The sequence below is a fragment of the Aythya fuligula genome, chromosome 4 (assembly GCF_009819795.1).
Source record: "Aythya fuligula isolate bAytFul2 chromosome 4, bAytFul2.pri, whole genome shotgun sequence".
NCBI classification, from domain to species: Eukaryota; Metazoa; Chordata; class Aves; order Anseriformes; family Anatidae; genus Aythya; species Aythya fuligula.
In genome coordinates this window covers 68,253,392-68,270,648 of record NC_045562.1, presented here as the reverse complement: position 1 = coordinate 68,270,648, position 17,257 = coordinate 68,253,392, and the positions used below count along the sequence as shown (strand labels likewise).

General features: G+C 36.1%; 1 protein-coding gene across 1 annotated transcript in view; it reads right to left on the bottom strand.

Annotated features, from left to right (window-relative positions):
• POLN (DNA polymerase nu) overlaps positions 1-17,257 on the bottom strand; it is a 92,041-nt gene that overhangs the window by 25,390 nt on the left and 49,394 nt on the right. The window contains exons 18-19 of the mRNA XM_032186932.1: positions 5,253-5,335; positions 2,547-2,678 (exon numbers count right to left, since the gene is read on the bottom strand). Of these exons, the coding sequence (XP_032042823.1) occupies positions 2,547-2,678; positions 5,253-5,335 (215 nt within the window). The remainder of the gene's footprint in view (positions 1-2,546; positions 2,679-5,252; positions 5,336-17,257) is intronic.

Genomic DNA, 17,257 nt, shown 5'->3' with positions numbered 1-17,257 from the left:
AAAAGTTATTTTTTTTTTCCTAAATACAATAGTTTCATGTCCCTTCTACAGTCAAACTTCTTTAACTCTCATTTGTTTTTGTTTTTTATCATTAAACAAAACACATGAAAACAGAGATAAATATTTATTTTAGGCCTGACGATGTTGTATTTTGCCAAAATAGCTGCTAGCACTTGTGAGAAGCTGAGAGATGAAGAGAGATCCAATGATCCTCTTGTCCATATAGCACATATAAAGCCTTATCTTAGCTTTTATTCCTCGCCCTCCCCCCCAAAAAAAAAAAAAAAAAAAAAAAAAAAGTACAACAAGTGAAAAATTAAGTAAGAAAAGTGAAGCCACCCATGTTAAAAATACATCTTCATACAATCTTTTCTTCTGAGTGTCTTGACTTGATGAGTCATCACTAGATACCATGGAAGTTCAGACTGAACGCAGAGTTTCATCTTGTCTGATGTATCTCAGATATGCAAGCAGAGTAAGAAAACCTCTCCAAACACAAAGGTCTGACTTTACCGTGGACAGCACACACCCAGTACTAAGCACAGGGAATGAAGATTCGGGTCACAAGTGGTGTTCCCCAGGGGTTGGTGTTGGGACCCATCCTCTTTAATATCTGTAATGATTTGGATGAGGTAATTGAGTGCACCCTCAGTAAGTTTGCAGATGACACCATGGTGGGGGGAAGTGTCAATCTGCTGGAGGGTAGGAAGGCCCTGCAGAGGGACCTGGGCAGGATGGGTCAATGGGCAGAGGCCAATGAGATGAGGTTCAACATGGCTAAGTGCTGGGTCCTCCACTAGATGATCCCGGAGGTATTTTCCAACCTTAATGATTCTAAGATGGTTCTGCTGAATTCCTGTTCTGCTGAATTTCCAGAAGTGCTGACACTAAAAGTACAATTTTTGGAACAAGGAACTGAACTATCTGGAGGTTGGGATATTCTCTGGTGAATCACTCTTCTCAATTTAACTAAGATTTTCCTTGAAGAACAGGAAGAAGATGGAATTCTTCGAGCATTGGACTCTCAATGAAAAATAGATTTATTGTAATAACCCTACTCCTAAATGGCGTGCTTCTGATACATGAAATATCAGACATTCATAACATGCAAATAACATTAGGTGGGCAGATGCTATTAACCTCTGAACTGCAGATAAGTAAAAAGATTTATAATGAGCTCTGTAGGTTAGAAGTTTCTTTCTGGTGAGAATCTGAGGTGGATTAATAAGAAAAATGTTAAACAATGTTTATCTGCTGCAATTTTTTTGAGCTTGTACAACTGAAAAAGGTTATAGTTCTACCATTAATAGTTAAAACAATGTTTGAAAGTTGGGAGTGAATGGAGGAGTCAGTACTATTTAGACTAGTATGTGCCGAGTTTTAATGACAATCAAGGTTGTTAGTTATGACACACTTGTCCACTAAACACACAAAACATCATTTTACACACAATTTTGGTTACAGAAACTTGTTTACTCAAAAGAGAAGAAAGTTATGTTATTTTAAATAGATCAAAGCAATATGTAATAAACTGGTAATATTTTACTGGTTATATTATGTTGGGCTTAATTAAAGTGAAGCTACCGAAAACCTATTTTTTCTTTAGGAATATTAATGAATAAAGAAATGTAATTTCATGACACAAAGACAGTTCGTTCTTCCAGTAGGCTTTTAAGCTCTACAAAGTAGAGAAAATGAATACCAACATTTTCATGACCAGAAAGTCAGAATCAGTTATATGGTTCTATCATGACACTCACCTGTTCAACGATGGGTAATAATAAATTGCAAATTTACTGTTTATTTCTACAAAATATCTTAGTACAGTATGCTGTACTAGGAAACAAAATAAATTAATTCTGACAGTTCTACTAATAATTCTACTAATAATTCTGCTATTTTTCTTCTAAAGTAAATATTTCAAGCAGCTATACTTTCTCCAAATTACTGCACTCTTAGGATTCACTAAATATCAATGAATATATAGACTAACAACAAATCTGATGAAAGAAGAGTTTGCAGCTGTTGTCTCCAAGAATTACTCTGCGCACATCTGTCATAACATATACCACCTGAATTTCAAGAATATAAATTCTGACTGATGCAAAAAAAAAAAAAAAAAAGTGTTAAAAATTGTCTCTGTAAATTTTTTTGTTTCTTTGATTGTTTTTGTCTAAATGCCTGAACTTCTATGGTCCAGCAGCCATATGGCATATTTATTAAGTGAAAGATTCCTTATGGTTTATTTGTGTTGGAATACGTTATACGTTAAAATGATGCAGTGTAACTTTATGTTAAATAGAGTTCACTCTGTGAACAAGCATCTTAATCTTTTAGCATCTTTCTGAGATAAGTCAGACATATTTAACCAGTTTGTCTTAGGGTTGAAAGAGAAAAACCTGATTCACCAGGAAATGATATTCTATATTTTCTCCCGTATATTCACCTGTAACTATCTGACTTTTGGTTGAGCTGAATCTCTGTCTACATCATTGTAATACAGTGCTGATCAATAAATAAAAGTATGCGTGTGGGCTTTGGATTACCTTTTGTTCGGCATTGTTCAATGGTTTTCTTTGTAAATTCATGTACTTTCTTGTATTTTTGCATAAAACTCTCTATAAAGTGACTGGCTTGAAGAGGAGTAATTCCCAGGCATTCAACAAGACGTTCTTTACCTGGTGCATAGAAAAGCAGAACAGAAATCCACTACACACTGTTACATTCACAATTAGTGGAATTAGTAAAGGTACATATCTGTATGAAAGAGAATGGATCTGATATACTATAGTAATATTTAAACAATGCAAATGTTTAACTTTGAGCTTGAATGTTTCACTGAAGTTAGTGGATTAAGAATACCCTTAATAAGAAGTATATAAAAAGTACATAATTAGGAAATTCCTAGTTACGATTTATACCTATATTGCAGTTGACATCTATTTTGTTCACATAACTTCTGTTGAAGTATCATCAACACTAGGTAAGTGTTGAAATGTGCAAAATTTTGAGGAGCAGATGAAGAACTTGAAAATAATTTTAAATAAATATAAATGTGAATGAAGATCTAAAAAAAGGGATGGAGATGCAGCTGGTTTAGTTTAGCTAGAAGTTTTGGATATAGTGTACAAATCACGGAAAAAAATAATGGCTGAAGCAATCAGACCAAGTGGCTTGATTTGAAAATGATAGTTAGGAGTGTGAGTCCCACATATTTCAGAGTCTTAGGCTCCTCAATTTCTGTAAAAAACAGAGTCCAAGTTGTGAGATGAAAGGGTTGGAAAAAGACATCCAGAATCAAAAAGTCTGTCAGCAGAGACAGAAAGGAATAATACCTTTTGGATAGGACATAAATGCACGATATATATTACATTCTATCTAAGAGCACCTATAAGATAAGATAGAAAATCAAACAAGCAAACAAACAAAACGTAGGACAGTTTTCCAGAGTGTGAAAACATAATACAGGAGCTACAGTTTAAAGACATTTATAAACCAAATAGTTCCAGTAAAAATAAAACATACATCAACATTAGTCATAAGAGGTTTAAAAGACAGATATATTTGTCAGCTGCACAGCAACACAAAGCAGCACTGTGTCTGCAAATAACAAGCTGAGAGGCGATGTCTCAGGGCACTAAAAGCATGGAATAGTTATTGTCACAGTAATACCGTCAAGAAGAATTATCTAGCGTTTTTGAAAGAGAAAGGATTTCAGCCACCTAAATGCCATCACTGTCAGTTTGATGTGCATTTCAGAACAATCCTGTACCATTTTGTTCTCTGTCATGCCAGGATCTCCACTGAGCTCCAGAAACACTAGTCTGGACAAGGTACTAAAATAAGAAATTCACATCTAGGATGACTCTTAGCCTTGAGGCCTGTGCATTTGTTTGACATCTAAGTAATTTTTTTTTTTTACTTCTTTGGTCAGAAAATGACAAATCTATCTGTCAATGCACATATTGTTAATAGCTAGAAGACTGCTGTGGCTGCCTTAGAGAACTGCAACATCCATATGAAAGCCTGCTCTAAGGAAGCTGCTTTGGCAGGGGGGTCAGACCCGATGATCTCTTGAGGCCCGTTCCAACCCCTACAATTCTGTGATTCTGTGATATGTTGCAATATCCACATTATCCTTCTAAAGAACTACTGCTATACAGAACAAAGCATTACATAAAATAGTCAGAAAATTAAGCCACAGTATCAATAAGGAAGTCTGAAAAGTTCCAGGGAGATGCAGTTTCTGGGAAGCAAAAAAGAGAGGACTGTACAACTATGTAAGATCACATTTCACGATGCAGGAGCACAGACCATGCTAAGCAGCTCCCAGGAGCGGACTAAAGCTTCCTTGAGACTTCCCCTTAAATTATGTGTGCCAGGGGAATTGGTAGCAACAGCCTGTGAGTTTTAGTGTTCTCCATTCTGTAATATCTTTCAAAACTGAAAATAGCACTATTTGCTTTTTTTTTTGGTTTTCATTTAAACACTTTGACATTCCTCTGTGTTCTGTATAATTCAGGACTTGAACATAGTGCCAGAACTAATTTTTTCTTTTATGGAAGTTTAAATTGTATTTTCTGCAGCTTTACAGAGTGATTGAGGCATAAGCAGATGAATATAACTGCTCAAAATTAAGCAAAAAGTTTGTAATACTGTTATCCATCTCTCTATCTGGTATATTTTTTAAAGTACTGACTCCTAGACATAGAGAGATTCTTTCTTTATTATACTGTTTTCTATCCTCCAAGATTATGGAAAAGACCTTGAAAATATAAACCAAGTGTAACTTAAAGCTAAGAAAACATTAAAAAATATTACTATTTACTACATGAAAGTAAGCATAATACAGGCAAGCTCCTCCAGAGGTCCCTTCTAACCTCAACATTTTGTGATTCTATAAACATGCTTTGACACAACATCTGAATTCCTCTAATTTCACTGCAGTTACTCTCATCTCCATGCACATACTGACAGAATGCAGTTTCCTAAAAGTTATACTAATTTTAGATAAAGACAAATGCTTCAATTGCATCAGCAACAAATAAACACAAAATCAGAGTAATATTTGTGTATGTCAATGTAGCTATATTACCTGGATAATTTTGATACAGAGTAGATTATTTAATAATACTTGATATAAATAACAATATAATACAAAATTTTATTCCTTTTCCTGAATTCAGCACACTTGCATAAATTACATATAAGGTAGGAATATACTGTAGCTGTTTATTTTGTAAGATGCTTACCTGCTCCATAAACTACTGAGTAAACTACACGCTTTGCTTGCTCTCTGTCAGCTTGTTTCACTTCTTCACTTGGAATCCCCTTCCTAAATGAACAAAAAAAATAATATATTTTCAGTTAAAACTAATTTAAATTTTTATCCCCACAGGAAATGCAACTTCTTTAAAAATTTTGGGTGATAGTCTATAGTAAATGAAGCTCCTTAATCTTCATCTTGTCCTTTCCTTTGCTTTTAAATCAAATCCTTGGCTAGGAAAAGTCCTACTATTTTACTATTAGTTCTTTGGGGTGAAAAGTCTCCAGTACTGACCCATGAGAAAAGTTAAATCTCCCCAGCAACAGCATTTCTTCAAGACATAAAGTGTATTGAGACTCTGAACATAAGTCTGACCTAAAGCTAATTTAAACAAAGGTTGTATATCAAGAATAATGGTTGATATACATGTAAGCATGTACCAAATCACTTACATGTCTTACGGAGCTCCACAATAGAGATACTTCAAAAAACAGCAGCACTGGCTGTTTCTTAACTGGAGAGTGTAGCTAGTTTACTGGCAGCAAAGCATTGCCCTTTCCACTCCCCATTCACTCACCAATTGATGTAAGCAGTCCTATGAAAGGGTTCGTGGATTTAGTAATTTGCAAATTAAAAGCTAGACCTCTGCAATGATCAAGTTTATGCCACCTATGCATTTTCTTATCTAAGTGTAGATTCAGAAAGAATAGTAAATTACTGACAACTGACAACATTGATGAATATTGATAATTGGTTTAAATAGGAGTGCATTGAGGGCAATCTAATCTGATCACACTCTGAAAAGAAATACCTACACAAACTATCATTGGAACTTAGAGATTTACTGCTGGCAGAGATACCTGATTCACAAGGCACAGCTTACAAATAAGTTTCCTCATGAGTATGTTCATGATGATGTGATTGCATTTTAAAATTCTGTTTGGTATGCTTTGTCATGAAAGCTTTCTGTTATGAAAGATGCTTTATCATGGAAGTTTGTCTGACAAGCTTTGAAAAAAATGTTGTATTTCTGTATATCTTCTTAGAGTCTTTCACCATTATTTCACCATGATATTCAAACACCTAGAAAATCAACAGAGCCACAAATTTGCGCTTGGTTGGCCCATACACTGATTTTAGCCTAGCCTATGAAAAGTGCTGGTATAATTAGGCTCTGAAGGATGAACAGGTAGGCCTTGGGTGCAATCAGTGTTAAGTGTCCTTACAGAAATACAGATTTTTTTGAAGATGAAAAATAAAATTGAACACGATTTAAAATCTTCCTTCGGCAAATAGTCTTCGGTTTTGTAAAAGTTCACATTGTGACTTTGAGCAGTATAATTGCTTCAAATATAAAAAAGGACTTTTCTCTGTTCATTTTTAGGCTGAGACACAAAGAGCTAGATAATCTGATAGACGATGTTTTCAGTGTCAAGATTATTCCCACTTAAGTCAATCATTTTGGTAGTTGGAGGCTCTTATAATTTGCCTTCTCTGCTGTGCCAGGTGAAAAGGTCATGGCTCTTATGAATAAAACAGGCTGAGATTCCCAAATGTACCTGATTAAGATGACAGAGTGGCAATTGGAACTAATATGTGCAGAATTAGGAAACCAGACATCATCAAAGATTTCCTGAAGCAACTTCTGGCAGAAAGTCTGCAGGAATTTCCTGAAGGACCTGGCAGAAAGCTACACATATTCTTGGGAAAACATCTATCCAGAACCAGGAGGGAAAACAGAGTCTGGAGGGAAAACAGGAGTTCCCTAGAGAACAGAGAGTAGAGTCACCTGATGACCATTCTGGAATAAAGAACAAGGACTGAAGAATATATAAATTAGGGAAACTAAAAAATCTAATTCTGTTTTCTTATTAATGCATAATTCAAACTAGATGCCTAGAGAAAACAAGAGAGAGAATTAGAGCAACAGTTTTTACATGCAGACTTGCTTAAGTTTGAGATTAGAGACAACTGAGAGCCAAGGGGTGAGCAGGGGGTATGTTAGCTGCCAACCTCTCTGAAAAAGAAGGGCTATAACTGCAAGAATACAGTGGGCAAAAAGTCCTGGAGATCCGTAGAGGAACATGTAGACTAATCAGGTCATGGTACTGAGGAAGAAACTCAAGCCCAGAGCTTTGCTTTTGCTGGGTGGGACTGGTGGTTTTAGAGGAGCTTTAACAGCGCAAGACACCAGAACTTGGTAATGTGCACAGGAAAACCCAGTGTTAGGATTTTAAGGTTAATTTTGCATCATCCAAACTTCAAGCTGTAGGGGCCTACAGAGAAAAACAGAAACAGACTTTGTTGTAATCATGATAGGCAGTACCAGGAGAAGAATCCTGTTTTGATTGTAAGCAATCACAAGAAAACCTTGTCTGAGACAGTTAATGGTGCAAATGGACCCACATCGTGTGATTACAGCAAGCATGACAGCCGCTTCACGTTTCCTCATCTTCAGTTATTTAAGAAATATATGAGAAGCAGGTAACATTTCTAGAGCATTGTGACAAATTTTTCATTTACTAAAATGCTAAATACAAAGTGGTCAGTCTACACATCCTTGTATGTCAGAGGGGGAAATGTGAGCACTCAGCGGAGAGGCATTCAATCTAGCACCCTCAATATGTGCAAATGTATGTATCCCACTCAAGAATCCTGAATAATAAAAGATGATAAAAGAAATTGCCATATAAATCACAAGTGCTTGAGCAAATAGAAGTCATTAATCAATACTATTCCTTTTTTTCTAATAATGATTTTTTTCCTGTTTATATTAACAATGATTGGTTTCTACCTGTGATGTTTGATTCCTTCTGTAATAGAGTGGTACTCCTGCAGTTTGAGCAGAAGACTATTCCTTTGAATAACAAAATAGCATTAGGGGGTCAATTTCTCATCCATGCAGTAGCCATGCTAGAAATCCTCACTGGGCTTTCTTCTTGAGCCTATTTCCTCTACAAATACATTTATTTTCACAAGAACCTCTTCTATGAAGAAAGGCTGAGAGAGCTGGCGATGTTCAGCCTGGAGAAGAGAAGGCTCCAGGGAGACCTCACTGTGGCCTTTCAATACTTAAAGGGATCTTATAAAAAGGATGGAGCAGGACTCTTTACTCAGGCAGATAATGATAGACAAGGGGGAGCAGTCTTAAACTAAAAGAGGATAGATTTAGATTAGGCGTTAGGAAGAAATTCTTCACTGTGAGGGGGGTGAGGCACTGGCTAAGGCTGCCCAGAGAAGCTGTGGATGCCCCATCCCTGGAGGTGCCCAAGACCAGGCTGGATGGGGCTTTGGGCAGCCTGGGCTGGTGGGAGGTGTCCCTGCCCATGGCAGGGGGTTAGAACTAGATGATCTCTAAGGTTCCTTCCAATCCAAGCCATTCTATGATTCTATAACACATTAATTGATGTCCTACTTATAAAAAGCTATTATGTCCCTCTTTTAATAAGCTATTTGGTCAAGCTCTTCATTAATATGATAATCTTCAAATTCTTCCTGACTTGCCATCTCCAAACGTGCAGTATTTCACCTCTTGTGTGCCTGCACTCTTACATCCCTGTCCTTGGTGCATACTTATTTCGGTCTACTTCCACAATTCCGATTTGCTTGTCCTTTGCCTTCCTTTGTTTAGTACTGCTTTGCAAGTACTTTGCTTTATAGTACATTACTTGATACACATCTGTTAGGTGAAATAAAGAATGGGCTTCTGTGCTGGAAGACACTTATCAAGTGCAGGTTAACAGATCTCATTATTCTTGGAAGGAGTTATCAGAGCTGAAGAACCAGGAAAGGTCTGCGAAGACAGCAAAATAGCAGCATAGAAAGTTATAGAAAATCTGACAAATGTGGTCAGAGTAGAGATATACAAGTTCTCACAAGAGATGGTTCTACTATGAAGTAGGTTGTATGCCAAAAAGGGAATAGCTGCCTGGAAAAGGAAAAAAAATAATAATAAAAATGATAAATATAAATGATAAATGATAAAATGATAGAAATAATAAAAAGAGCATTCCAAAGACTTTCTGCTGAATTGTCTTAAAACTTATGAGCACCAAGTTTCTTTATACCCAAGAAAAATATGGCAATCTTATTTGTGATTTAAAAAAAAAAAAAAAGAAAAGCTTAGCTACAAACCAGAATCAGAATAATATATTTATTACAAAGTAGAGAACAAGACAGAATTATTTTTAAACTGCACAGAATATTATAAAGAAACAAAAAATGCAAATTTTAGTATACAGAAATTAGCACAGAGCACAAAGTAGTTGAACACATGCAGAAAAAAAAAAACAGGAATGCCACAGGACATAAAAATTGGGCAATAGCAAAATAAAACTTTGAGAACAGGTAGAAATGGAAGGAAACCAGCCTTAAAAGAATGCGATAAGACATTTCAGTATTTCTGGGAAACGTTGCATTGTGACGGAAGTCGTCTGTTTATGTACAGGACAAGGCAGAACAAACTTCTCCAACACAATATCTGGCAGACATGCATTGCCTTGTTCTGCATTACATTACACCAAGCTAGGCTCAGTCATAACAGCCACAAAACTTTGGCTGCTCTCCTGTTATCTGTCAATTAATCCAAGTCCTAGCTGGGATTTGATGCAGGAAAGGAGCTGGAGTGCCCTTAAATTCATTTTATACATGGTCATTAACGTCCAATAAATGACTGAATATACAAGTGAATACACAGTCATTCATCTGGCTGCTCCTTTACACTTGCTGTTGTTGTTTTAATTTCTTCAGTGGAGTATATAAATCTGCCATTTTTAATCACTGTTGCTATGAAATAGTGGTGAGGGCTATATATTTTGTAAGGTTGTGCCTGGAACTTTGCTGGCTTATGAAACTGGTACAGGCAAATTACATAATTAGTGGCAACTGCTCCCTTTTATCGTGATAACACCACTGGATATATCATCTTGGAGGAAAATTTGGAAAGCTTAGTTTTTAAGTGACATTGGCAAGCAGAATATATACCACAATATATTTGGGCATCCTAACCATATGGAAGAGATTAGTTCCACTATAACCTAGCCTGCTCACCATTAATGCAGTGTGCGAGAGTAGGAGATCTTTCTGAAAGTTACCATTCCATGACCAGTGGAAAATACTGACAAGGCTCAGGCATGAGTTGTCTCAGACATTTTTAAATAATGCGTGGAAGAGATCTTGGAGTGACTTTTACGTGGCTAATTTCTGTTACAATACAGAGAATAGGTGGGGAACCAGTCTCCTCAAAGCCACTGTCATTTCATAATAGACTATTACTTTTGCCTTGCATGATAAGCAAGAGCTAGGAATAAAGTATGTGCACTAAGCCTAAGTATTTTATCATACACAGTTTTAATGTACAGTTTGATATACAATGTTTACTGAAAACCACATACATAACCTATGAAAGCCATATATATATATATATATACATATATATATAGCTTCTCTAACTAGAAGGCATTTACACAACTGTGTTCTAAACAAAAAGTAGCTAGTTTGTCTTCCTCATAAGAAGAGCACAGAGACGTCAGGATGAAAAATGAAACCTGCCTAGACTGCCCAGAAGAGTGGCAATAAAAGCAAGATAGTTTTCTAAAATAGCAAAGAAACATCTACAAGGAAATGCAGACTAACTTCTTGTCAGGGGAAACAGCAGGTGAAATAGGTAACAGAAAAAAAAAAAGACCTTTCTGATATAGCCCTAGTATATATTTATTAAGCAGTCTTTTTCTTTTATTCTCCTATTTCTGTCATTTCCAAACACTTTTTATATCTGAATCGGATGTTGTGTTCAATGCCTGTATTTGCATTTTCATCTTGATGTGATCTGCATTAGTGAGATATGAGATTTTGGAATAACACAGAGAAGCTTCTCACCCAAGGATATGCTCCAATCAACGAGTCAATAACAACATCAAATTTCTCACATATCCTCCTTTTCATCTAGAGGATAATATAGAGACTCCTCACTTAACCTATACTCATTCCCACCCTGGCACGGGGATAGAAGAGATGTCTTGCAGTGGCTGTTGCTCATATTGGTTGACCTCTGGTATGCATTTTCCTTGTAAATATGGGAACATACTTAAAGATGGGAGGGGGTCAAAACCTCCCAATCAGGGAGCTTAAATTTGTATTAAAAATGTGTATTAAAAAATAAAATTTGTATTCTTTTTCATTTAGAGGTTTTTATAAAAGCTTTCACTTCAGCTAGTTGTGTTCATCTTCTGTGAATAAAAGACTACAGGACACTTCTGTGAAAGAAACACTACAGGACAGTCAGCTTGATACCATCCTTCCTATACCATAGCCGTTTTTTTTCTGCCACGTTTTTGTCATTGTATCTATTTTCCCCTTTGCATGCTACTCCACCAAACTGATTTTTAATTTATGCCCTTTTAGCACCAGGAGAAGCTTTACAACCCCTATAAAACTCTTTTTCAAGACTCCATAAGCACTTTATGATTTTAAAAGCCCTTCCAATGGTTAATTATAAAATAATTTATTTTGTCTGAGTAGCCTCTGTAGTCCATTGCATGAAGATTTATTTCATTAGTCCTAAACCTTCTGCAAAAGACCATGATGTTTAGCTTTCAAGCACTTTACAGAAGATAAAGACATATCTTTATAGTTTGCTCTGTGGGCCAGAAGTCTTCTGTTGCTACATTTTAAAGTACCAGGGAACCAGATAAAGAGATTGCAACAAGGTCATGTCATAAATTATACCTATCGTCAGTAACAATTTGTTGAAGGATTCATCTGGGAGTAAAGTGATCCATTATCTTTACTAGGGTATTTACCTGCATGTTAATCTCCCAGGTACAGAGGAGGTATGTTAGGCAGCAGTTATTTTCAGTGCCCTTGACAAAAAAAAAAAAAAGGTCAGAGATTTCTCTTTAAAAGGGTACAATTCTGGACTTCATTCAGAGAGATCAGAAAGTGCCTGATACTAAATTGAGGTTCTTGAGAAAGGACACCCTACCCTGGAACCTTCATCTTTTCTCTCCTTCACTCCTGCAGGAACACAAAAGTGCTTTTCTCTCACAATTGTAGTTCTTTCTTACACCACCAGTTTCCCAGACAGGTGATGTTTATTTCTGAGATGTGATTGTTGAAAGAATTAATCTGCTAGAGGACATTCTCATGTCAGAGTCTTCAGCTTTAAAAGCAGAGAATGAAAGTAAGTCATTAACTGGGTGAATGTCAGGGGTGATGGTCACCATCACTGAAAGAACAATGAAATGGAAACAGTTTACAAGGGCCATACAAGATAGGATGACAAAACTCATCAGATCCCACTTGTTTTAAACTACATGTCAGGGATCAACCTCAAATTAATACTCTTAGAGTTCTTTCTTCACTTCTCAAGCTTTTCCATAAGAAGCTTTAAATAGTTAAGGAATGGAAACCATGCTGGGAGACGGTACTGGTAGCGGTAGCAAAGTATCAAATAACCACCAGTACTGGCCCAGGCAGAAGTCTCATGTCTTTATAAAGAAATAGAGTTTCGGAACAGCCTTAGCCAAATACCAGAAGAGTGAAATAGCAGGAAACAAAGTTCTTAGTACACAACCAGAAGATGATGTAACTGCAATTAGTTGCCCCATCAAACCACCAGCAAACAATGTACAAGTTGCTCAGGAAGAACAAGGAGGGGTATGTCACACTACATCAAAATGAGTATGCACAGTTAAGAAAAAGGTAAGCAGCAGACATTTAAAGATCTTAATAGCCAAAGAAAAGAGGAAGAATTCAATGATGATATATATGAGGATTTTCTGCAGAGAAGGATGAGATAATGAATAATCCTTTTCTTTCAGTCTTCACTGAAAATACCTCTGGTAGCTTAAATTCTATTATGCTTATAATCACATTGAATTAAAGACAAAACTAAAACTTCACTATGAGTTGTTTTTAAAAATAATTGGTAGGTTTTAAACCAAAGCTTCAAAAGTGTAGAGGTCTTAACTTCTGCAAAGAGGTGTCTGGACACTTCCTGTTACACCTAGATCAACCACGAAAGATTCCTCAATTCTCAAAGGTGATATGACATATGATACAATACTGTTTTGCACAAGCTTTACTTGCTTTCTTTGGCACATAATAGCTAGATTCACAGTACTATTGTGCAAAACACACCCATTACTTCATCAATTTCCATATTCTAAAAATTCCATCAATGAATATCTAATTACTTTTGTTGGATTCAATCCTAAAAATGATTTGCTTATAAACTGTGTCAAAACGTGCTCTAGCACCTCAAAACATTTTGAAAATAGTGTGGATCTGTAAGACCTGCCTTTGCATTCTTGATTTCATCAAGATTTAGCTTGAAAATCAAGTTAAAGTTAATTGAGTTAAATGAAATAAACCAAAACATCTCATTAAGATCTGGAGTGTGCTCACAAAATGTAGTATTTTATCAAAACCACTGTAGATGAAAATGACTCTTTGAAGATAACTCTTCATATACAAGAAATCCTCTTCATGAAGTTACCAAAGCCAAGCATCGTCAAACACCGCGAAACAACTGAGGACTGCCCTACCTCCCCAGAGCTTGATCTTTCACACTAGTTTCTGTTAGTTGTGGTGATGAAAACTCTAAAGCTTTGTTTTTCAGCTATTTTAGACTGCTAAGAAACCATCTGATGTGCAATAATAATAAGCTTCCAATCTGATATAAAATTAAGCTGTCTGGTTAAGCTTGCAGTTAACGACCTGGTTTGTTTAAAGTGATTGTTTAACTCTTCTAAAAAACAAAACCCATTATGCTTCCTGAAGACTTTATTCCCTCTCCCTTATTATTTGCTAGTCTAAACAAATGTCACAGCTGTACTTCTCCAAGGGACTGTAAACCAAAAGGTGAAATTTTCATAAGTTAAGGCTCAGACAGTCTGCAAGGGTACAAGGCAAGTCCAATGTTAAATTTGATTAATATCAACTCTTGCAAGTAAGCTTTCAAAACAGAAATTGCTGTGCTGCAAACGTAAAACTGTTAAAATAGTCCACACTGATGCCCATGAGGTTTTCAACATAGAGCTTAAAATGTTTTAAAACTCTGATTTGAGAAGGCATACTGAACCTCCTCCTTTTTACCAGATTTCAGGGGTGGCAGAAGGAACAGGACACATTAGGAGGGGGATAAAGTGGCAGCAAATTAAACTGCTGCATGAATGCTTTGAAAAAACACATTATAATAATTGAATACCACAAGTCAAAATCTTTATCTATCTCCTGTATCTCAACATAAAAGTTCGTATATATTTATGTATATGTGTATATATATATGTCTACGTGTATTTATACCCCAGTTTGTGGAGGCTGTGCTGCCTAACATAGGTATTCCAAAGGCAAACCAAATATTATTACAGCTATCACGAAGCTTGTATTTGAAAATGACACAGTTTTCAAGTGTTCCCTGTCAAAATCTTTTGAGTATGATTTCTTTTATTATGCAAAAATCTAACAGTTACAAGCATTCATCAATAAACAGACATTTCCACAAATGATGTCTGTTGTGAGAGGAATGAAAATCTCAAACTAGAATTAATGCTTTTTGCCTAATGCAAACAAGCCTGGTTTTAAATAACGACACTTCTTCAGAACAATGATTTAATCTGGTAGTCTTACAGAAATTTAGGTAAAAATGATGAATTTTATCATTAATGATATTCCAGAGATATAAACTGAGGATTCAATTACAGCTGATTTCACAATGATCTCAAGTAGGTATAAGAGACTGCCTAATCCCAAAGCAAGTGTAATAATAGCACAGAAAAGAGAAACTCAAATGCAATATGCAGAGAACTCGGAGCTTGTCTTTCAAGATACTCCACAACAAATTGTCCTCCAATATACCACACAGGAACAAAATTAGATAGCACATTGACACCATTTCACCCCCTCTAGACTTTAGTAATTGCAAAGCTATCCCTACACAGCTAGAGAAATACACCCTTTCACAGTGTCTAAATAATAATAATAATAATTAAAAAGACTACTGCTTTTCTGCAAAGTTATTTTATTTGAAAATTAGAATTATTAAAGCATACACTTTTTGCATAAAGTAGGAGGTGAACAATTAGAAACAGAGAAAAATGTAGTATTTGACCATGGAATGACAAGGAAACAGTATGGTTTGGCTATGGAAAGACAAATGCAATTTCAGTATGTGACAAGTGGGTTATTTCCAAACATGACAGGGCAATATTAGTTCTGCTGTACAATGTACTGGCGAGATTTTATCTGGGCAGTTAACTTAATTTGGTCACCATGTTTGAGAAACATTAATTTGAAACAGGTATGGAGGTAGGCTATCTGAATATTGAATAGCAAAAAAATCAACCATATGAAAGGAGACACTGACTATCTCAACATAAAGAAATTAAACCTGTCCATAAATATCCTGCAGCAGTGGGGCTATGTGGAAAACAACATCACCCATCCATAGCTCAAAAATATCTTACCATCCGAACATGGTGCTGCATCCAGCAGCCTAGTGGAAATAATCTCTGGCCCTTGCTAATTCAGGAATTGTGCCCAGGAGCTGTTTGGTCCAGAGCCACAACCACGACAGCAAACAATTCAGCAATGCAGGTATTGAGTGCCAGCAACCAGGAACATTCCCTGGCACTAAACTTACCAGAATAAAGGTAGCCTCTCAAGTCATGATTTCGTGAATTCATCATTCAGCTAGCCCAGTTTAATGACCAGAATTAACTTGCGTTTCTTGACCATGACACAAATATACCAGAGGCTGTATTGTGGCACAGAGATTTCAGAGCTCGCCTAAAAAGCTAGCTATGCTAACTGAAGCAGCTTAGGGAGTCGGTCAGTGCCACAGAGTCTCATTTTCCTTGCCAAGAGGAAATACAGATTAACTTGCATGGAATTCCATGTAGTCATAACTAGCTGCTCCTAACACTAGTTCATTAAGTTATTTTGATGACAAATACCCTAAAAAAAAAAGTGTCTAGTTTCCTTAAAGAATGAGGGCTGAGAACACAATTGATTGCCTTCCTGAAGTAGTTATGCAAAGCAAACTCTGGGCATGCAAGGAGAGCTAATAAAGCTAATGGACAATGTTGGCAAGAATAATTTATCTAGATAAACTGTAGGAATAAATAAGGTAGAAAGTAAAAGGAGATTTCAAGCCAGAAGAGGAATGGGGAATTCAACAGCTTCCAGTAGAATTATCTAGGCTAAAACGAGTTCTAAGTTGAGGCCCCACCAATCTATGGAAGAGAGTTTATGACATTATCACCTGCAAGAGTTTTTATGGCTAATAAGTTCCTTCTAGTTTCATACTCCTGTGTAAGAGCAGGCATATTTTAACCAAGTGTAAAGCATTATCTAGCAGCATAAGAAACTGCCTTACTTCTTCCTAGAGCTTCTCTTCTGAATGCTTCTCTATTTCTTAATAACTACTGTCACTTTGTCAGCATCTTTTCCTACCATTACATTTATTTGCACAGAAATTCAATCTGCCACTGTAGTATATCATAGATGTTAAAAATTTCTGAAGTACAACCTGAAGAAATCTGCAATACTACAGCTGCAGGAGCTGCAGGTTACAGCCTCACTCACACTAATTTTAGAAAATAAGTTATTATTAAACACCAGATTAATAATGAGTAGTGTCTCAACAATTAGACTTGCTGCTACAGCATACCTGCCCCTGAACGTGATTTGAGTCGGAAGAGCATGACTTCCCATATAAACTGAATTTGTGCCTGAACAGTATGTATAAAGCAAATTCCTCATTCCTCTCCCTTTATCAGTAATACCGTGAATAAGAAAAGAATGATACAATATACAAAGTAAGAGCTATTTTGGATATTAATCAGAAGAGAAGTGATACATAAACAATGAGATGATGGGTAAGTACTAATAATTATTCAGTTTTAAATACTGCAACAATCATTTCTTCAGAGTCTATTCCAGTAAAAGAAAAATAAAAGCAGAAGCCTTGAAACTAATTAGAAATGATAA